This window comes from Asterias rubens, chromosome 5, assembly GCF_902459465.1.
Source record: "Asterias rubens chromosome 5, eAstRub1.3, whole genome shotgun sequence".
NCBI classification, from domain to species: domain Eukaryota; kingdom Metazoa; phylum Echinodermata; class Asteroidea; order Forcipulatida; family Asteriidae; genus Asterias; species Asterias rubens.
The window spans coordinates 18,714,126-18,738,032 of record NC_047066.1 but is presented as its reverse complement, the minus strand read 5'-3'; the positions used below and the strand labels follow the sequence as shown (position 1 = coordinate 18,738,032).

The window sequence follows — 23,907 nt, the reverse complement described above, 5'->3', positions numbered from 1 at the left end:
GAGACCTCAAGTTCTAAATATGAGGTCTCGAAATCAAATTCGTGGAAATTACTTCTTTCTCGAAAACTATGGCACTTCAGAGGGAGCCGTTTCTCACAATGTTTTATACCATCAACATCTCCCCATTACTCGTCACCAAGAAAGGTTGTATGCCAATAATTATTTTGAGTAATTACCAACAGTGACCACTGCCTTTAAGTGCGTTAATTTGTTAAAGAAACAAAATAGCACAATCAAGGACTTGTCCAAGTTTATTTGGTTATTTAATACTTTATTATTTTCAGATGGGATCAGAAAGTACTAGATGAAAACGAAACTTTGATGTCTGATTCTTTTCCTTCGTTAAGTGCTTTAATTTGTTAAAGAAAAAAGAAGAAGAAAAAAAAAACCCAGCACACTCGAGTGCTCGCAAGACTTGTTCAGGTCTTTTGGGTTATTCAGTACTTCATTAATTCTAGAAACATTGTATGGGATTAGAAAGTACTACGATTGGTATCCGAGAACGAAACTTTAAAAGTAATTCTTGTCAGAAATAGGGATGCAGGGTTATCTTTTTTTTTTTAATATTCGTTAATTGTAAAAAACATAGTGATAAAAATGATATTTTTCTTGGTCATTTCAAGCCGCATTGTAACGAGGCTTAGGGGTCGCTGACGGTCATTTCGGACCCGCAATAAAGATTCATGGGTTTGATAGAATCAGTTAAAAATTTAAAACAAAATGTATAGATTTGTCACAGTGCTTGCTTGACAGAGATGCATTTTTAAGGTGTTCAAATTGTATAACCAAAGACATTTTGATGGAGAAGTTTGTGTTTAAGTGTTGGCTTTGCTATTTATTTTATTTATATGTTTCGTCTTGTTTAACCAGGGTATCCCCATTAGTTGTCAATGAACTGTTCTCCATTGCTAGGTAAACTAAAGTAAGAATAGGCCTAACACAAATTTCATAAATAACAATGATTTCAACGGGAAGAATACATATAGTTAGTTTAAGTCTATTTGGGTAAATCTATCAAAGTCTATTGGGTGATTTCTTTAGGTTACCTCAAACACTTCAAGACGTGCATTTACGACCGTTCTAACAATTTACGAGTGTGCAGTCCTTGTTTAATTAATTCCCATAAAAAGTGAATAATTTTGACGAAACTTTGTGGTAATTATACGTACTATTTGCTCATTTAAACTTTGGTGTACAGGAGTGTGGGGACCTCATTCATGGTTCATTAATTTCATTGAATACTGATGAGTTTTTGCTCCTATTGACGAGTCCAAGTCATTTCTTTTTAATCATAACAGAAGATAAAAACACAAGCGCTGGAATTCGTCTGACGCAGACAACTTTTCAACAGGACTTTTTGGCGCCAAAAGCCACCATGATGTAGGCCAACCGTGAAGTCAGTAGTTTGAAGGTGGCCAGGGGGCGGTGAACGAGTACACCCTGGGTACGAGGAAGGTACGAGCGTGTTGACCCCGGGGGTCGATCAAACATAACCCTGTATAGTCCTACGAGCTACTTGGCTGAAATTACAGCGCCAAGGCAAACAGTGACTTTTCGGGGAGTGTGTTTCGCGGTGGTGCCGTTGGCAGCGAGACGTTTCGTGACATTCGAGTCGATGTAAATATTTAAGATTTCTAAAGTGGTGTGGAAGTTGTGGAAAGAGACGGTTCAAAGTTTCCACTTACATAGAAACTTGAATGTATCTTTAGAAGATTGTTGAGAAACCCATGTCTTTGCAGAGAAATTTAATTTATTTCCGTTCTTTATTCCTCTAACCCCATATCACTTTGATATGAAACTAGGTTTCTCAAACATCTCCTTAACCAAATTTGTTTGAGCAAGTCTTTCATATCTTCACAACGTTTTGAAGGGAATGTATGTGTTTGGTAATCACTCTTTAAATTATTGGCAATTAAAACGTACTTTATTAGAGGTACAGTATAGTCTTCGATAGTATACAGCAATTTTTGAGAATAATTGAATTGTCGCTAGAAATTAAAAAGATATGTCAAAAAAATCAATAGTCTGAGAAGCACTTTTGTCAGAATCGCATCTCTCAGATGATGTATTTCAATTGCAGATTATTCTTCCTGTGTGGACAAAACTGCTCCGGACATTCGGCAATATCTATACAAAACTACAACATTTTGAAATTAAATTCTGACAGGTTAGTTTTATATATAATATAATAATATAATATCAAAGTCTTATATAGCGCACGTATCTACCAAACAAGGTACTCAAGGCGCCGAGTATATACAAACTTTCAGAAAGATAGGTTATTGCAGTGATGAAGTCTGAGACCCAATTATGTAGCACCTTACAAGGGTTTGCAAGGTGCTACGGCGCATCAAGCAGCCACAGCCAGGAACACCGGGGTGAACCCTTTCTCTTTTCGATAAGTGCACTGGGTTCTTTTACATGCGTTACACAACACATGGGACCAATTTATATACTGTTATTACAATCGAAAAGTGAAAAAACTAAAGCATAATGTTCCCTTTAAGTATTGGACCCTAGGACTGAAACTTTTGTAAACAAGAAAATCCCAATTTTTGTCAAGTCCAGTGATTTTAAAACCTTAAAATAACCATCGTTTTGAAAAAGAAATTACAAAAGTTTATATATAATTCTATTTAATAACCAAATTTGAATTGATTCTAAGCCCTTAATGAAACATAAAACGAATTCTTTGTTGTTGCCTGACATAAATCCAAGCGTTCCTTTTAGAAAACAAAAAATACAGAGGACTTATTACACTTTGAAACATGATGCCACTATACAAAAGAAACCCGGAAGTCATTCTTAAAGAAAGCTTCAAACAGTTTCTTATTTCTCACGTAAACCTCTCGAAATATCAATGAAACGGTTGATATTATCGTCTACATTCAACAGGCATTAGAATGATAATACCTTGCCTAAAGAAACCGGTTTAAAGGCAGTGGACACTACTGGTAAATACTCAAAATAATGTTTTGCTTAAAAATTTACTTGGTTGAGCTGTTTGATAGTATACAATATTGTGAGAAACGGCTCTCTCTGAAGTAACGTAGTTTTTTAAAAAGAGGTTATTTCGAACTCAAATAATAAATCACTTCAGCTGAAGCCTTTTATTATGCATCTGAACGCACACACAGAAGCAACAAGAGTGTTTTCTACTTCCTTATTTTCTTGCAAATTCGATGACCAAGTGAGACCAATTTTTCACAGGTTATGTATAAGTTGGGATACACCAAGTGAGAATACTGGTCTTTGACAATCCAGTGCCGTTAAAAGCGTCAACTGTGCTTCATCACCTTTCATATACAAACCGATTGGGTAACGGTGTTGATTCTAAAAGACCACAGGATTGCAGCCCCTTGAATCGGATTTCGGTTATGTCGACTTTCTCGGGTTTCGAATCTAAATAGGTTTTCATGGAGTCGTCGTGGTTGGCTTTTTAGCATCCTTTTAAAGACAGGAAGTGACCGTTTATATAGGCCCAATATTCATATATATTTAGCTCTTTAACATAATTTGGAGAAAGAGAGGTTTTTTTGTGACAACTTGAAGGATGGTATACAAGAGGTGTTAAATTTGCATCGGGGATAAAGAATATTAATTTTGTTTTTTACCCATACACCGATGTGTATGCACTGTATACTCAGTACTTTCCCGAGTCCTGTGAAAAAAATATCACAGGCATATTACTCGGGTGGGATTCGAACCCACGACCTTCTAGAATTGCAAGGGTCGTGGGTTTGGATCCCAACCGAGTAACATGCCTGTGATATTTTTTTCACAGGACTCGGGGAAGTATTGAGTATACAGTGCTATTACACATCGGTGTATGTTTGGGTAAAAACCAACATTAATTCGGATTGTATACATTTGATAAATGGAACCCACTGCTTGTTTCAATTATAGTCGTAGATATGTAACCATACAAAAACGAACCTGTGAAAAAGTAATTTTTAAAAGATGGTATTATTTGTTACATATTGCCAACAGTTTGGAGCGGTATTGTCCACACAGGAAGCATAATCTCGAAACACACAATCTGAGAAAATGTTGCCGTCAGTAATGCTTCTCGGTTTTTAATTTTGAGGGATGGAAAGTGATTTTTTTATAGTATAAAGTAAAAAGTAAGTACGTTATTGTCATAATTTTCAGAGTCATTACCAAACTTGTACCTGACCCTTTCACTTGACAAAAGACTCCACACATAAGTTGTTGACAATTTCACACAGGAAAACGACCGATAACAAACAAATTATATTGATGTATATTTAGCTCTTTACGAGTAAGGATAGTTTTTAGCGACACCTCAATGTTTAAAATTGACTTCAAACTGAAAGTGTTGACGCCGAGTAGGTTTTTGAGATTCGCTTTGCAAAAACCTCAAATGTCATCAAAATGCCACCAAAAACCTCAAGGATAACAGTTCTTTTGTCCACAAAGAATATTTTTTCCCGCACGGTTAAAATGTCAAGAAATGGCGAGCATTGGATAAAAGACAAATTAAGAGTTTCTAGAAATTGCAAAATTACAGGAGTAAAATATTCTAATCCTCGAGGGGGTTCTGAGATTTCCATAAAAATAAAAATTTTCAATGCTGAAATCTGACTTGCTGTTGATATTGTTCACAATTGTTGCGAACAAATGTTTGTCTGTGAGTTACTACAATATCCATTAATAACATTTTTGTTTTCGCTGTGGCAAATCAAAGGACGATTTGAACGGCACAACAAGCCTTTGCAAAGAAAACACATATCATTATTTATATGGCGTGTTTTGCAAATAATATTGTTGTGTTTTAACAACTGTGTTTGAACAAGAATGTCGGCAGAAACATGTTAAGAACATTGTGTTCATAATTCTTTGGGTGGAAATTTCAACAGGTTTTTTTATTAAGCTTTGGTAGACTTTGATTTGGACTCCTTTTAACTTTGGTTAAAGGCACTGTACACGTTTGGTAATTATCAAAGACCAGTGTTCTCACTTGGTGTATCCCATCATAATCATAAAATATCAAGCCTGTGAACATTTGGGCTCAATTGGTCATCAAAGTTGCGAGAAAATGATGAAAGAAAAACACTATTGTCGTACGAATTTGCTAGAAGTCTTTTATTATTTTAGTGAGAAATATTGACCTCTTTCTCCAAAATAACGTTACTTTAGAGGGAGTCGTTTCCCACAATGTTTTATACTATCAACAGCTCTCCAATGCCGTTACCAAGTCAGTTTTTAAGTTAATATTTGTTTTGAATAATTACTAAACGTGTACCTTCAGTTAAAACCGTTAAAAGGAAAAAGCAGAGTGTGGGTTCGAATCCCCAGCCGTGACACTCGTGTCCTTAAGAAAGACACTTTACTATTGCTTTGTCCTTCGGATGGGACGTAAAGCCGTTGGTCCAATGTGTTGCGTAACGCATGTAAAATAACCCAGTGCACTTATCGAAAAGGGGGTTCGCCCCGGTGCTCCCTGGCTGTGGCTGCTGTATGCGCCACAGCACCCTGTAAATCCTTATAAGGTGCTACATAATTGGATCTCATAATTAATAACTTTTAAGTTATTAAAATAACTTTTAAGTTATTAAAATAACCAATCTTTCTGTACAACACTAAGAGCCGTGAGTACCTTGTTCGGTAGATATAACATACGTGCGCTATTATAAGACTTCAATTTTAATTTTAAGCGGAGGTCATTGGTTCAAATCCCGCTCAGCTATTTTTTTTTCTGCTAAACCCAAATTTGTCTTAAAATTTACCACGTCAGTTTTCTTTGTGGTTTTTAAAGACATTGGACACTGTTGGCAATTGTCAAAGACCAGTCTTCCCACTTGGTGTATTTCAACATAATATGCATAAAATAACAAACCTGTAAAAATTTGAGCTCGATTGGTCGTCGGAGTTGCAAGATAACTAGGAAAGAATCTTGTCACACGAAGTTGTGTGCTTTAAGATGCTTGATTTCGAGAACTCAAATTCTAAATCTGAGGTATCGAAATCAAATTCATGTAAAATTACTTCTTTCTCGAAAACTAATTCACTTCAGAGGGAGCCGTATTTCACATTGCTTTATACTATCAACCTCTCCCCATTACTCGTAACACCAAGTGAGGTTTTATGCAAATAATTAATTTGAGTAATTACCAATAGTGTCCACTGCCTTTTAAACTTTTCATTAAAAACTATACTTACAATTTTGGCTTTCTGGTGGAGAGTGTCCGTCGTTTGCTTCCCATCCAGAAGATTCTTCAGGCGGACAAACTTTGGTTTTCCCGCTCCATTGCTCGATGAATGATTACCCGACGACTGATGGCTGTTGACTTGCGGTCCAGCAAGTTCAGTCTGCACTTCAATCTCAGCGGTCTGAACCTTAACCGGCTTCATGGAATTGTTGTTGACTTCTGCAGATATAAGATCCCCCTTGTAGGTGTCTTTAGGTACTGGGCATATGTCCGTTGATAGGTTGGTGTGGCCATTTTGAGTGAGCTTCACGCTGGTGGACATAGTGGTGGACATGGTTGTTGGCTCGGGGCTAGTTGCCACTGTAGTGATCTGAGTGGCGTTGTTGTGCCTCCCTATATGTAGTCGTGGCTCAGTTTCAGTGACTTTCACACAGAGGTCAACCCCATTCACGGGTGACGGTGTTATAGTCTCTGACGGAGGCGACGAGCCTTGCACAAAAATGACGCGTTCCGGCCATTGTGTGCCCACCGATTCACTCATGAGCTTCTCCCGTGAGCCATCCAGGTGCGGGACAACACAGTTCTTTGACTGGACTCGATCGCTCTCGTAATCGAAGTCGACAGACGGTCGGGGGCTGCTGTCGAAATTGTAAAGGTCTTCGATGCCGACTCGGAACTGGTATACATCCCGTGGGAAAGTGCCGTTCCACGCTAAGACGTTTTGGAAATCGGGCGCGGTGTTGGAGTGCTGGTGCCGGGCAGGGGTGCAGCAGCAGGCTGATGGGTCACGGTATGGGCCCGGGTAACCCCGGACGGGGCTACCGGGCAAGCTGGCACGGGCAGGGGAGCGGCTTGAGTCCCTCCTGGTCCTGCTGGTGCTGCTGCTGCGTATGGGGCTAGCATAGCGATAGGAACCCTCAGTAGCTCTCCCACGCGCTGATCCATAATTAGACCCTTGACTATTATAAGCATTCCCATCGTAGGTGGGTGTGGTGCTGCGCTGTTGCCAACACGGCACCGAGTTCCCCACCGGTGGGGGGCTATTCCCAACATCCCTCTGACCCTTGTGCTTCTTCCCCACCCCTTTATCCCGTGGTAGTGAATCGGTGTTAGGCTCCTCAGTCACACGGACTACTTTAACTGATCCATCCGGGGTCAATATACTCTCAAGGCGTGTCCTGTACCCGTCGGGCCCTCGCATGACCAACACGGTAGGGGAATCCATCGGTACACTCCTCAACACCTCCAAAGCCGTCGAATAGGGCACATCGGTTAGCTGTACCCCGTTCACACCTAAGAGTATATCCCCTACTTGGATCAGACCTGATTGGTCCGCGACTCCATCTGGTATCAGGTCAGATATAATGACTGGAGGGTTGGTTTTGCGCTTGCGCACTAAGAATCCAAGTCCGTGTGGCGGTCTTTTGAAAAGGCGCACGGTGAACGTGTTGGGTTCGTTATCCATGGCTGGTGGTCGCAATGGTCCCAAAAGTTAAGATTTGAAGAACATGGGCGATCGTTTTTTTTATGGATTGTCTGAATTTGAGGACAAATTGTGTTTGGATAAAAGTTGATAAATGGTCACTGATAATGTGTATGTCCAGTTGATTTATCAAGATATACAGTATTGTTAGATGAGTAACTCCGTCAACTTGGCATCACTATTTTACAGTGATAACGATAACAGTGGCTTGGCTTCACGTCTTAATTGGCACATTCCAAAGGTTCACAGATGACACAGCATCCAATGTACCATGGACAAATTGGCGTTAACGACAGTCAACCGAACACTGACCTGAGCAGCAAGCACGTGGTGCCTATTACGCTACGGTTCTATGCGTAGTTGACACTGTTCAACGTTGGGATAACCTCACTACCAGTTGACGGCTGTTGACGTTTAATGACTTGATTGAGGGGACGCTCAAATTACGTAGTCTCCACTTGAGTGAAGTGTTCATAGTTTAGGTATTCCTTGTTGAGAATGATGGGACCGCTGAAAGAAATAAGAAAAGGGCAGTTTTGTTATTAAAGGTATTGCTGACCTGTGGTATAAAAAGGTTAATTTGATTATCAACGTGGTATTGAAAACGAGGAGACTGTGCTATAATGACGTAGGCTGAGTTCTATAGTTCTTTGATTTCCATGAAGGAACTTAATGGCATTTGCATTGGACTTTATGAGGGTTTTAACAATATTTAGAACAGCGTTACCCTGAAACAAAAGTTCTATCTATTACAGATTAGAGTTTATAAGTGAAATAATGAGGTTTTTGTACAAGTCTTTATCGTTTTGTTTTTCAATTTCAATACAGGAATACATTCGGTGTTAAAACATATTACATAATTTTGATCAGATCTTTGCAGTAATATCTTCGCATCTTTGTGAAAGCTTTACCTCAAGTTCACGGTAACTTTTATTTCTTGAAGCGGGTCCGGTATTTTCCAAATTTAACATAATAAACAAAGCATGGTCATATCAAACACATTCAATGCCTGTTTGTGTTAAACGCCTCTCGTAAGTTGCCTACCAATTTCTACGTGTGGACTTCACTTTCCCATAATTGCTTCTCTTCATACAGGAGTATTGAATGTCTTTCAATGATATAGGATAATGTTGCGTCCGATTTCTACGCAATATTTTCGGTCATATAGGATCGGGGAACTTGTCTTTATTACGCGGATATTCAATGCCTGTTTGTGTAAACGCAGGTCCGTTTTTTTGCTTGACAATGTCTACGTGGACTCATACAAATCCCATAATTGCTTCTCTTCATACAGGAGTATGAATGTCTTCCAATGGTATGGGATGATGCTGCGTATTGATGATCTCAATACGCAATATTCCCTTATTAATACGTTTCCTTATTACGTGGTTATTCAATGCCTGCTTGTGTAAAACGTTTGTTGTTTGACAACACTTTCCCATAATTGCTTCTCTCCAAACAGGAGTATTTCCGGTCGTATACGACATGTCCCTATTACGCGGATATTGACCCGAGATGGATCCCCGGATAACTTTGTAAAGGTGTCACGGTCTGACGACGAAAATTCTTGTGAAAAATGCTGTCCGTATATTGTTTGACAAAACTTTTCCACAATTGCTTCTCTCCATACGGAGTAATTCCGGTCGTATACGACCTGCCGTCGATTTCACAAAACTCTTCCTAACTTTAAGACTAATCTTAGGACATGAGACGAGTCCCAACCCTGCACTGTAGCATGCAGACCTTAAGATTAATCCTAAGTTAGGACGAGTTACTCGTCCTAACTCGAGATAAGACGAGTCCTAACTCTTTGTGAAATCGACCCCTGTCCCTATTACGCGGATATTGACCCGAGATGGATCCCCGGATAACTTTGTAAAGGCGTCTCGGTCTGAAGACGAAAATTCCCCGCTGCCTGGCGGGTTAATATAGTCAGCGATGCGCTTGGCCGACTCAGGAGTGATGCTTAGGACGCCATGATCGGGAGATTAAACTCTGAGCACGGCTAAGAGGAAGTGTGATAATGCTGGTCATGGCAGATTTTACCCGCGAGGGGGAAAAGGAAGGTGTGGCGGAGTTTTTACTCATCACTCTGCTAGGATCGATCGAAGGGACCTGCAATCACGCGGCCGACATCTTTGCTCTACAGCCTATGTTTTAGTACTAGATATGAGGTTTACGTTCCCATTGATTAAAACCAGACTATATTATTTCATATTCAACTATGACAATAAGCTCAGTCAAATGATTTCATTTGGAAAAGCGGAGTATTTGAAGTTTCTTCTGAACACATAAAGGACCGCCTTTCATCAAACCTTGATTTGTATGTTGTTGTTTTTTTGCCGAGTAGGATTCGAAAAGTTGTCAGTTAGGCTCAATTTATTAGGACTGGACTCCAAGGTTGAAAGGTGTTATTAACTCTTTCTGATTAAATTTTCTTCTGTGAATTTTAAGGATGAAAAAAAGATTTAAATTGTATACCCTGATATTGAACTGCATTTTGACCTTGGCACAATTTCACATAGGGTTAAGATTTATCTTAAGTTGAGTTGTCAATATCACCATAGTAACTTGTATTGTGATATCACACTTAGCTTAGCGATTCAGATTTAAAGACACTGGACACCTTTGGTAATTGTCAAAGACCAGTCTTCTCACTTGTGGTATCTCAACATATGCACAAAATAACAAACCTGTGAAAATTTGAACTGAATTGGTCGTCGAAGTTGCGAGGTAATAATGGAAGAAAAAACACCCTTGTCACACAAAGATGTGTGATTACAGATGCTTGATTTCGGGACCTCAAAATCTAATTCTGATCGTTACTTCAGAGGGAGCCGTTTCTCACAATATTTTATACTATCAACAGCTCTCCATTGATCATTAACAAGTAAGTTTTTCTGCTAACAATTATTTTGAGTAATTACCAATTGTAATTACCACTGCTTTTAAGTGCACTTGAGATTAGTCTTAACCCTTTGTGAACTCGCGCTGTGCAATGGTGCATATTTTGTAATGCACATACCAAATTATAAGCAACAAGTCTAGTTCCTGCTATTGGTGTTAATCTTAGTTCAAATACAATAGTTACAACGGCTAATCTGTCCACACTTAAAATGACCTCTGAACTTTTAAAACAAAATTACAATAATTTACATTGAAGTATCTTTTCTAAATGCCACATTTTGAGGTTTATGGCAATCCAATCTACAGAAACAATCATCGTAGTATGACACATCGCTAAAAGACGTGATTTGTCGCCACAAAATATGACATTAAAGATTAGCTGGATCAAAAACCAAACTCCACTTCATCACATTTTGATATTAAATTTCATTCCAGCCAGATTTCTGTAAACTCAGAACCGAAAATTGATTTGATTTAAAGATGTGTAGTCGGAGACATTCGTTGAAGTCCTATGCATTTCAAGCCTCTTACACTAAAACACCAGAGTCTTGCATGTGCGTAATCGAATTGACACTCATTCAGAAATTCAAGATTAAAAATTCTTTAAGGAATTTACATTTTATTTTTGTCTAAAATATGTTTGATAAGTGCCCATCAAGACCCTAAAAGACACTTACACATTTTTGTTTGGTAAACCTATTTATTGATTTGTTTAGTTTTACTTTTGTTTTCAAACGATGCTGTAACTCAAGAGAAAAACGTTATATGCGAAAATAGTTGAAACGCAAAGCACTTTTTTTTTGAAAACCTTACAACAGTGATGGTTCTAAATAAAGGGGGTAATGCATGCATAGCAAAACTGAAAGTACGAAGACACCATTGGTAAATACCAACGCCGTGTAGCTGCACTTTTTATGACCAAGCGTACGTGAAATAACAAACCTATGGAAATTGAAAGATATTATACGAAATTGGTAGAGCTGACCAAATGGTCGCAGATAGTGTGAATATTATGCGATCAACCTTGTTCATGACATAAGAAACCTGTGGAAATGTGGGTTTAAAGGGAAGGTACACGTTTGGTAGTTACTCAAAACAAATATTAACTTAAAAACGGACTTGGTAACTAGTATTGCAGAGCTGTTGATAGTATAAAACCTTGTGGGAAATGACTTCCTCTGAAGTGACTTAGTTTTGGAGAAAGAGGTAATTTCTCACTAAAATATTAAAAGACTTCTAGCTAGAAGTCTTTTATTCTTATCTGAAAGCACACAAATTCGTCCAACAAGGGTGTTTTTTCTGTCATCATTTCCTCGCAACTTCGATGACCAATTGAGCCCAGATTTTCACAGACTTGTTATTTTATGGTTATGATGGGATACACCAAGTGAGAAGACTGGTCTTTGACAATTACCTTCCCTCTAATCCAGTGTGTAAAGTCAGGAGAAAATCCTGAAAAACCATGCACAAATATCAGAATGTCAACACGTTGTTCGTAATTTTGATTGTAAGAAACAAAATCAGCTTCTGCGTTTTGTCATGTTATTAAATAAAGTTTTCTTGAATATGACAACATTTCAGAGATGAATAATTCACATAAAAATTGGTTCTAGTATGAACTTCATTATCAGAAAGTTTTGAGACTACAATTAAACAACGATGTTTTTTTTATCCTGATCAATATGTAATGCGGTGTTTTTGACAGTATGGAAATAAAAATGTGAATTGGATTGCATTTATACCTTCGGTCCATTTGGTTGGTAAGTTGTTTGCAACAGTGATTCTATTTTTTTTTGTAAGACACTGCTCTGGAGTTGCAAGGGTCGTGGGTTCGAATCCCACCCGAGTAACATGCCTGTGATATTTTTTCACAGGACTCGGGAAAGTACTGAGTATACAGTGCTAACACACATCGATGTATGGCTAAAAACCAAAATTAATATTCTTTATCCCCGATGCCAATTTAAGATCTATTATATATTTTTTTATTGAATTGAATAATACGTTTGAGCTCTATGGTCGATATCAGGATCACAATGTTTAATTTCAAATATCAACAATAAAAAAAACTGCCCACGTTGGTTATTTTTAATCATGCCCGTGTTGTGCATATACTGCATACAGGTGTCGCAACATCTTATGATACTCTTCACAACATTGGTTTTTATACGACTTAAATCATTTCCCTCCTACTCATTCCAAATAAAAACGCCACAAAACCAGCCTGAACAAATCTCTTCAATCTTTATGGCTTACATCTTTTAGTTTCCTAGTGAAAAATCTCATCAAGAGGTTTACGTGGGTGATAACATCGAATGTGTTTTGTGTCTCGAACTACTGCTAAGCTACGGTGATTTATAGGTCTTCAACAAATGATGACTTTGACAAAATTACAGACGAACATATTTCACTGAAAAGACCTGATGCACATGACGTCATTATGGCGTCCTCGCCTCGTGACGTCATTTAAGTATGGCGCCCTCACCTTGAGTTCAAAAGGAGGCTGTTCATTGGCCAAAGCGCCTCACAGGTACAATTAATCTACGCTTTTCTATTGGTCCATGGTCGGTTAATAGCTCAACGGGCTATGTCACAAGGGGCAAGAAGGTAACCACACAATCTCCAGTAAGATTTTGTTTCCACATTTCAGTTTTCTCAATTTAGAAGAATGCCGAATTGTTCCAGTGTGACAGGGTATCTGTTGCCGGCTTGATGACGTCATTACATAATGTCTTTCCTTAAAGCCAATGAGCTTTCAAATCGAAACTTGTCAATTTAAGGTTGCAAAGCTTAAGTAACCAAAAGGGTTACTTTGTACACAAACGCTTATTTTGTATACAAACGCAGAAAGAAAAAATAAAAGTACCACTTTAAAATCACAAAGTGTGAACAATTCCTAAAAACATGAAAAATATGCTCTCGACCGCGACCACCTGTACCTATTGCATCAATACTTCATTGTAGAGATCACCTGTCGATGAAACCATGACCTTTTCTCAACATGTTTTTGAAATGGTAGCCAGACATCCTTTTATCGAATGTTATATGTACAATGTACATTGGAATCATGTTTCATTAATGTGAGGTCGGAGGACTGAAACGCGTCTAAAGTTTCATCCTGAACGGCATTTGAATACGGGGCATACCCTTTTGTTAAAATATCACCTTGTGCCTTGGAGTAGGTTAAAGTGTATAAAATGTCAGATATTTCTTGATATTTCTTTTCTGTAAGAATTCTGAAACCAATCCCAGGTTTGCCCAGAAAATGTGTATAATGTCTTTGTATTATTATCGACCCATGTTGGTGTTGGGTGAAAATGTTTCGAAGGAAGTCACACGAGAATGGTGACTTTGCACAAAGTATTAAAAATAACACAAAATAATATTATATAGGCAAAAGGTTAGCAGACAGCATTGCCAAGTTAAAAATGTCCCAGAAAATAAAATAGACCTTTATCGGGCTGCCTCTATCTTGGTCATGTTCCTCGTTTCCAATAACATAATGAGTGCTAATAATCATTTTGCAGTTAGGAACCAGACCGTTTTGTTCTTACAGCCTCGGTTTTGGTAGCGTTGGTATCAATGGGAGAAATTCAAGATGGCTGTGCCGTAATATTGGGCTACTCGGACCTTTCTATTCAATGTAGATAGATAGATAGAAGGTTTATTGACAATAGCCATCACAGCATAAAAACTGAATTACAACTATGATACAATAATTTAAAAAGACTAAATGGACATCATTAAGAGAACAAAAGTTTATATACACAAATAATTAAATAAAATTCACAAGCACAAAGGGGAATAAAATTAAACAGCAACCACACACCTTTGGCAAGACACACACCAAACCAGCACACACAAAAAGGAACAAAAACGCACGGACACACTTGAACTAAAAAAAAAAAAAAAAGCATTTTTTACAAGAACTCTGCAACACAAACTAGACCAAAAGAGCTTTTGACGAATGACCAATGTCAAGCTTTTGACGAGTCAAATACGTTTTTGCATTGACGAAAATTGGACGAAACAGGAGTCAAGGGATCTGACTGCCAAACGCGTATACATAGGAACACGTTCAAAATGTCCTCCAAAAGATTTTAACATCTATTTTATACTCTGAACAAATATCCATAAAGAACTATTGTTCAAATCACGCACTACTTTGAATACCATTTCAACTAAATGATTTTATAGGAAGGTGTGTATTTTACAATATTTGACAACGTAACATTGTCACCTTTGAGTAAAACTATATGACATAGGAACCCGTTAAAAATATTTCCTTCAGTTTTCGATCATACCCATAGAGAACGTAATTAGTATTGCTCAAATCTTGCACTACGTTGAAAACACTGTCTTTATAGCGATGGCGCAAGACAAGTGTGTTATACGCAATATTTTGCAACGCAATATTATTGTCCCCTTCAAGCCATTGGACACTTTCTGAACAGTTCACAGATTTACAAATAACTTACAGGGTTTACAGAAGGTAATGGAGAAAGACTTCTCTTGCAATATTATTCCATCAAATGCTTTACTTTTTGAGAAAACATTAAAACAATTATCAATTCTCGATATCGAGAATAACGGATTTATTTTAAACACATTTCATGACACGGCGAAACGTGCGGAAACAAGGGTGGGTTTTCCCGTTATTTTCTCCCGACTCCGATGACCGATTGAGCCCAAATTTTCACAGGTTTGTTTTTTTATATATAAGTTGTAATACACAAAGTGTGGGCCTTTAGACAATACTGTTAACCGATGTTGTGCGATTGCTTTAAAGCAAAACCATGATATATCAAAGCAGAAAACTGAAATGGCCAGTGCTTGTTTAACATGCAGTCAAATATCTCAAATTTGAAATCAAGACAGCGTAGTTTACCAGTCAGTTTGATGTTCAACGTTTAGCAGCCGCTAGGTGTAGGCCTACCCTGATTCTCGAATAACCTTCGAGAGTGTTGCGGTGGACATCTTTTACGTGCCATCACGGGGTCGAAAAAGTTTACATAGAGTGTTAAAATCAACGTTTGCGTACATGATATTTTCACAGGTTGGAATCCACCCGTATCCTCAGCGATATTAGAAAAATAATTCTTGCAGTCAAGAGAGGTAGATGTACGCTAAGTCGCCTCCGTGTCTTAAATGCGCTTAGAATAAACCATGTATGTTAGTTTTTTAAAGCCAGTGTGTGTTTTTTTTACGGGAAGGAGACGAAATTGAATTTCGAGATTGGTTTTTGAGATGATGATTTGGCAAGTTTTTAAGTCATGTCGGGAGTACTGTAGAATTATGGATGAAGGTTGCACAATGAGTTACAATTAAATATATAATTGACTTTCCTTTCATTGCAAACTTAGTATTTTATTATTTTAAAGAAATTTTGGAGATTATTAAAACGAACTGAATTAAAGACCTACTTGACTGAAAGTAATCTTGACTGAAATTGATTAAAAAAAAAATAATCAATGAGGAAATTAAGTTTCTTAAGATAAAACGTGTAATTTTAAATAGCCTTAACCAACGCTTTTCAGAAAGGTTAGCGAAAAGCCATGATACGTCATCACAAGTGTAGCGTCACGTGAAAGCTTCGTTTTGTGTAGCCACTTTGTTGCATTTTAACTATGGAGGAATAACACACCAACATATCATATATATGACGTATTTTGACACGCGCCGTCAACGGCAGAAGTGTTTCCAGTTTTAAAATTCTTGAGGTTCGGGACTAAATTGTTGGTTGATAGTTCTGAAAAATCAGAAGTGTATAAATATCAAATACATTTATAATAGAACATAAATAAGTTTCAATAGCTTTCCGGTTAAACAAATCACTCAAGTACCTGTTTAATATATAGGATTTGAGGCATTGCATGGTGAGGTATCAATGTATATTTGGTTTGCAGTAACACCATGTGTGTATCTACTTGCCCGGTAGAGTTTGTTCTTAGAGAACTGTCTTGCTTAAAGACACTGGACACTATTGATAATTGTCAAAGACCAGTCTTTTCACTTGGTGTATCTCAACATAACATATGCATAAAATGACAAACCTGTGAACATTTGAGCTCAATCAGTCATCGAAGTTGCGAGATAATAATACAAGATAAAACACCCTGGTCACACGAAGTTGCGTGCTTTCAGATGCTTGATTTCGTGACCTCAAATTCTAAATCTGAGGTCTTGAAATCAAATTTCTTTCTCGACAACTATGTCACTTCAGAGGGAGATGTTTCTCAAAATGTTTTATACCATCAACCTCTCCCCAGTACTCGTATTCAAGAAAGGTTTTATGCTAATAATTATTTTGAGTTATTACCAATAGCATTGCCTTTAATTCTACTAACGCGGAGTAGATTGTTCGGGTGTTCGGGAGACTCCTCAGTTCTGAAAAGAACTGTCCTGCTTATTTACTGTTCCCTGGACGGATGGTCTGTTTAATGTTTGGCTTTCGCAATATAAAACATATTCTGTAATGCATAAAATAAATTATGGTTCAGTACATCAATAATCATTAGTACTATTTTATGAAGGCATAAAAAAAGCTAGGCATTGCACTCCTTGTATAGGGTTTGTCTTTATTAAGTGTACTGACCGAACGCATTGGACCGATACGAACATTTGATTAAACTGAACTTCATTTAATTTGATGATTCTACACGAAACGTTTTCACATGCTCGAGGTGAAAGTTATCCTATATTTACTTGATGTGTATTATAACTCCAGCGTTCTGACTGTGAATAAAACAATATTCAGGCATACTAGGAAATACATATGATGTATTATCCGTAGTGTTGGACAGGTAGGGGAAACATTTCGGGGAATTATGGCTTTGAAAATATAATAGATTTTGGCACAGTCATGGTATTTCAAAACTAAATTTCACTAAAGCAATCGCACAACATCGGTGAACAGTATTGGCCAAAGGCCCACACTTCCTGTATTACAACTTATATATAAAATAACAAACCTGTGAAGATTTAGGCTCAATCGGTCATCGGAGTCGGGAGAAAATAACGGGAAAACCCACCCTTGTATCCGCACGTTTCGCCGTGTCATGAAATGTGTTTAAAATAAATCCGTTATGCTCGATATTGAGAATTGGTAATTGTTTTAATGTTTTCTCAAAAAGTAAAGCATTTCGTGGAATAATATTTCAAGGGAAGTCTTTCACCATTACCTTCTGTAAACCCTGTAACTTATTTGTAAATCTGTGAACTTCTAATTTTTGTTCTGTGCAGAAATGGTATAATGGCTTTAACAAGGTATCGCCAAACTCACAAGGCTGGGTTTCCACCCCAAGGTGAAGGCTCTGACTGGTTTGGACTATCGACCAGAGGGATAACATGTATGTTAATGGACAAATCTGCGATGGCCGTATAGCCAAATATCTTTCTCTCTTTCTAAAAGTATGTCAAATTAAAATCTTGATCATCAAAAATACGACCTCATCACCTATCTATCTGCTATTATACATTAAAGGCTCTAATGTGACCTACTTTCACGAGGATCTAGATTGTATGTATCTCTCGAACCAATACAAGCATTTAAAATGCAAGTCTTCACCACGTGCATCTCTATTGTCGGATGCACAATGAAAAGCTCTTCACCAACAATACCCGCTACTAGGAAAAATGCCGTTTTCTAGTTTTTCTGTGTGGAAAAGTGAAACCCTGGATCGATTTTTCTTCAGTTCAACATTAAAGCATTTGGTTTTCAATTTCATAATATGTTTTTATTCTCCCCCACAAGCCATCATATAGTGGAGGGGAAAGAAGAAGAAGAAGACAGTTCCGAATACGAGATTAATCTCAGTCACTTTGCTGAGTGTCAACAAATTACAGGGAGCAATGAAGAGCTGGAAGTGAACTGAAACAAACAGAAACTGTTGACTCTTGTCGCTTATGACATCCCAGGAGCCGCAGAGCATGTTGGGCCCTCAGGCACAACGTACATGTTAACGAAAACATTATCCAATGACGATTGCAGTGGTGCAATTTTTTTTTGTGACATCGACTGGGAACAAAAAATGTTTATATTTGTCAAATAATAGACCTTACGCATTATGACGTTGAAGTAGGGTGCCCTCGTCCGTGGGGTCAAGAGGAAGATGTCCACGGGCCAATTTTGCGTAAGGCGCGTACACATCTGTGCGTTTCGAGTGTTTCTAAGATGGCGGCTTGATGACGTCAATGCATAAGGTTCATAAACCACAAGGGAAGCTGACTGGGTAAATTTGAAATGGTTTGATGTTAAACAAAAACAATTGACTAGGAAAAGCGGGATTTGAACCCACGACCTCTGGGTTATTATTAAACGTGTCGGCGTTCTACCAACTGAGCTATCTCTAGTTTACAATAGCTTTCAGTATATTTCTATAGTTTGTTATTGTTATATTCTTCCTCTACTAATTTCCATGGATTCACTTGACCGTAAATGATTTTCTGTATTTTTTTTATTTTTTACATCTTTTACAATGACAGCAGATGTGAATTATACATAATAAATGGTAAGAAGTCTGACAAGGTACACCTGAGTAATTTTATAATCTCCTTTACACCACATTCATGATTTACTAGGAATTTCTCCACCCGAGGTTTCCTTTTTAAGTCCACGGCAACCACTACTGTTTAAGCCCTGTCCTAGTTCTGCCACGCGGCATTAGATCCAACATCTAAGCAACCGTGTACAAAACCCTTCTGTAAGATACACTCCACTAAATAATCTCTCAACAAATTATTCATTTGTGAACTTGATTCTTTCGCAGACAAATCCTCATGAGCAAATCTTAAATATGAAAAATAATCCGTGTATTTAATTTTTCTCAAAAAGACAAGCTGGGTTTATATTTCTAAATTGGTAGTTTAGCGAAGCTCCAAGGTCAGCAATGAATCACAGGTTTACTACAGTCTGTTATTTTTGTTAAACCTTTAGCGCATCTTAAAAAGACAGCATGAGTTAAGCTTTTGAGTTTAGCCAAGCACCAAGGTTACTGTTGAATCCCAGGTATACGACGTTTTTTTTTTTCTTTTTTTGACAAACCCTGCAGCGCATTTCACCCTAAAAACCGGCTCCGAGGCAACAGGCTCCAACGAGATTAATTTACAATTCATGTAATTTCTCGGGGGATTTGCCCATTTCGATGGCCGTATCCGGCAGCAGTGTCGAAGTATGAATGACACAATCAAATCTGTTTGCTCTGGCTAACAAACTGAACCAGACCCATGAGATTCGACACCGGGAAACTTTGACTTCATTTTCGATGTATCCTGTTTTCGCGTTAAACAACCCGTTTACTTTTTCAGGCTTACAGCCGACCGGTTGAAACGGAAGTATGAATGTCCATGGCTTTATTTAATCAGAAAAGATGCAATGACATGAAGTATCTCTTATTGAATTTGTAGGCAATTCATTTGTAGAAAGCCATGTACTGTGGCCTGCTTCAAGGCATAAATATATTGGCCACTATGGTAGAACGTGCATGCTTTGAAACTCAACACGTAATAAACAACAAAATGATGTTACACATTATTGCTTAATTTCTTCAGACACTACCGGTGTAGCTAGCACAAATAGAAATGCCCCAACAGCATTTTAAGAACATTATTCTGTAAGCATGCATACCCACAGGGTGAATCGAGGAACATTCATGTTTTAATTTCCAGCAAAAACTAAATTATTAAAAGGTAGGCAAAAATTGACGTAAACAACTACAAGTATTAAGAGCATTGACCACAAATTAAACACTAACATGAACCAATATTCATCCAGGTAGCCTTTCTTTTTGACTGATGCATGAATATATTTTTGACAAAAGAAATTAACTTAAAGCCATTATACACTTTCAGAACTGTCTTTATAGCGATGGTGCAAGACAAGTGCGTTATACGCAATATTTTGCAACGCAATATTGGACACTTTCTGAACAGAACAAAAATTAAAAGTTCACAAATTTACAAATAACTTACAGGGTTTACAGAAGGTAAAGGTAAAAGACTTCTCTTGAAATATTATTCCATGAAATGCTTTACTTTTTGAGAAAACATTGAAACAATTATCAATTCTCGACAACGAGAATTACGGATTTATAGTAAACACATGTCATGACACGGCGAAATGTGCGGAAACAAGGGTGGGTTTTCCCGTTATTTTTTCCAGACTCCGATGACCGATTGAGCCTAAATTTTCACAGGTTTGTTATTTTATATATAAGTTGTGATACACGAAGTGTGGGCTTTTGGACAACACTGTTTACCGAAAGTGTCCAATGGCTTTAAGAGAAAATCCCGCAATGGACAAACATAACTTTTCTTGGATGGTTGATTTTAAATAATTATAATAGTGGCTTCTCATTATAAGTGCTCATATTCGTCACCCAGTGACGCTTAAGGCGCTTTTAACATTCAGTATATTTCCTGCAAGGTATGTGGTATTATGAGATCTACTCCTTTTACATATCGCAATGTCATAGCTTATACAAGATTTATTGTGTGGCGCAATATGAAGCCACTCAGATCAGGAACTTCAGGCAAACCCTTCCCTTTTCGATAAGTGCACTAGTGTTTTTTACGTATTGCGTTACACAACACACGGGACCAACAGCCTTACGTCCCATCCGAAAAGGACAAAGCAATAATGTTAAAGTAACGTGCTTAAGGACAAAAGCTTACGTTTACGTTTACGGTGATAACTCGGCAGGATCCTTAAGTGAGGACGTTAAGCCAAAGGTGCTCGATTGACGGTGGAGTGCAGATTGGACAAAAAAGTGCCACCAACGGGATGCGAACCCACACTCTGCAGATCAGAAACAAAGCTTGAGTCCGGTGCCACTCTCATCCTCTCGACCACGAAACTCCAACATTTGAACGTCAGTATAGGTTTGGAAGTCATACGAAATTTACACCTTTTGACGACTCTCACTCATCAATAAACAGCCGTTGAGTGATGCATCGTCAGACTACATTGTTCAAGAAGACATTGTTCTACGTTATTAGACCTGTCCCTAAATCGGATTGACTTCAGATTTTTTCCTCTTTAGCGCGGCGCGTTGATAGAACATTCTCACCAAATCCATTAAGGTTTTTCGCATCATTCGACTATAAAGAACCGTTTTAAACATGACTTAATTTGTTTTCATTAATATCAGAAGTCCTTGATTTTACTCCGATTTTGATGTCCCACTCTTTGGAACAAAATTAGTCGACCTTTAAAAAGATCTTTTAAAAAAAGGGGGGAAAATGAGAATAAGAAAAAAAATCTACCAGCCGCATCTGATGAAGAAACCAAAACCGCTTTTTAAAAAGCCTTTTGGATGATATCATTGTGTTCATAAGAACCATCCGTCGATTTTCCCAATACATGGGTCGCTTGATGCTTTTCAAAGGAAAGACGGCGAAAAACGGAGAACCAAAAGAGTAGAAAACAAGAAAGAAAAAAAGAAAGAAAAAAAAAAACCCCAGAACAATATTTAACACCAGCAATACCGCGTCTTAACTGATACAACTAGGATGCATTTCTTGCGTGGGTGTATTTCTTTGACATAGCCCTATTATCACACGGATTCCCAGAGAAGTTTTTTTATAGAAATGCACGGAAGTCTTTTTTTCCTCTAAAGGGCGCAGAAAACCATGATAAAAAGGGCCAGAGAAAATATAAAGGCGTTAAAATAAGAAAGAGCCCGAAGCGATGTTGATTCGGTTGAATTACATTGTAACTTGATGGGTGTTTATTTCAAGTCCATCTTTACAAGTCTTCCAATTGAAAATGAATTAGTTATTTGAAACCACCGTTAAATAAATATCACAAAGTATATTCGAAAGTTCGTTTCAGAGAGACATTTTTTGTATGAACCCAATCGCTATATCCTAGTTGGACATTCAGTAACATATGTCTATATATGAAACTTAGTAATAGTACCAGTTGGGCATTCGCAATACATTGAAACCGACAGTACAGATTGCTTGGTCACGCCCTATGTTCAGCACTACAGTACACACCACCAAAGTTCTGTCTCACACGATAGTGAAAATGAGTTTAATCGAGTTATTGTGCAGATGAGTTTAAAAGCATGAGAGATGCACTCTTACCTGTGTTTAATAGAAATCCAGGAAGAGTTTTTCCAATCCGGCAGAATCTTGAGTCGTGAGTGGCGATTAACGCGCCACTTACAGCATTGGGGCAAACTTCGCTCAGTACTGTACTTGGGTCCAGAAAGAGACGTTGAATGTTGCCCAGCCCTTACCTCAACCACGCAAATCCGATGCGTAAGGTCTAGACTCAAAACGGTCCTGCGCGGGTAGTCGACAAGTAATGATCTCGAAACCACACGACACTCTGTCTCTCATAACACTGCTGTTAAATCACAATAAAAAAAAGAGCCAACAGTAATAAAACATACATCAGGGGGGAAAATCTGCCAAGTGAACAACTAAACCGCTTCCTTGATTATTAAAAAAAAAAAGTCCGAGTTTGTGATCAGTGCTAGGGGCGTATGTCGGCATGAATCTCGGGCGCTCTCTCGCGCTTCTGTCAAAAGTCGCCCGTTAGATGGCAAAACCTTGAGTCACACGTCCTAGCCACAGACCAAATTATGAGCTTCGCGGTTTATAAATTTCACGGCAATTGATAAGATATATATTGCTAGAGCACCCCCTCCTTTTAATAGATTTGGACAAGCGCTGCAAGGCAATGTGGTTAATCGATTTCTGAGCACATTTTTTTTTTTATGAGAGCAGCTTTCGATTTATGTATATTAAAGGATTTGGGTACCTTTTCAAAATGTCCATAGATTTACATTAAACTTACAGGGTTTGAAGATAATGATAGTGGAAAGCTTCCCTTCAAATATTAGTTACTGAGGTGTTGTAGTTTTTGAGAAATTAGTAAAACAGTGTCATAAAAATACGTTTGTAAAATGCTTAAAATAGTTTTCGTCTCATGAGACAAAAGTTATTTTCATGACATTGTTTTACTCATTTCCAAAAAACAACAGCACATTAGTACGTCATATTTTCAGGGAAGCTTTCTACTATCATTATCTTCAAACTGTGTAAGTTTAGTGTAAATCTGTGGACATTGTTTGTCCTACATAAGTTACATACACCCTTTAAAGAGAATTCCAAACCACTGTGTAAGTTTAGTGTAAATCTGTGGACATTGTTTGTCCTACAAAAGTTACATACACCTTTTAAAGAGAATTCCAAACCACTGTACAGGAATCTAACATAATAAGTAAAACGTTTTGGATATATAAGTTCAAATGCAAGTACCACATATTAACTGTAAAATAGGGGTTTCGTTGAGCCCCCTACGCCTACACAAATCGTGTTTCGAACGTCGCTAGA

At 37.8% G+C, this 23,907-nt stretch overlaps 1 protein-coding gene across 1 annotated transcript in view; it reads right to left on the bottom strand.

Moving 5' to 3' along the window:
• Positions 1–22,910, bottom strand: part of LOC117291015 (nitric oxide synthase, brain-like) — a 52,955-nt gene extending 30,045 nt beyond the window's left edge. Inside the window, exons 1-2 of the mRNA XM_033772612.1 lie at positions 22,651–22,910; positions 6,184–8,166 (exon numbers count right to left, since the gene is read on the bottom strand). Coding sequence (XP_033628503.1) covers positions 6,184–7,638 — 1,455 coding nt within the window. The 5' untranslated portion in view covers positions 7,639–8,166; positions 22,651–22,910. The remainder of the gene's footprint in view (positions 1–6,183; positions 8,167–22,650) is intronic.
• Between the last annotated feature and the right edge of the window lie 997 nt (positions 22,911–23,907).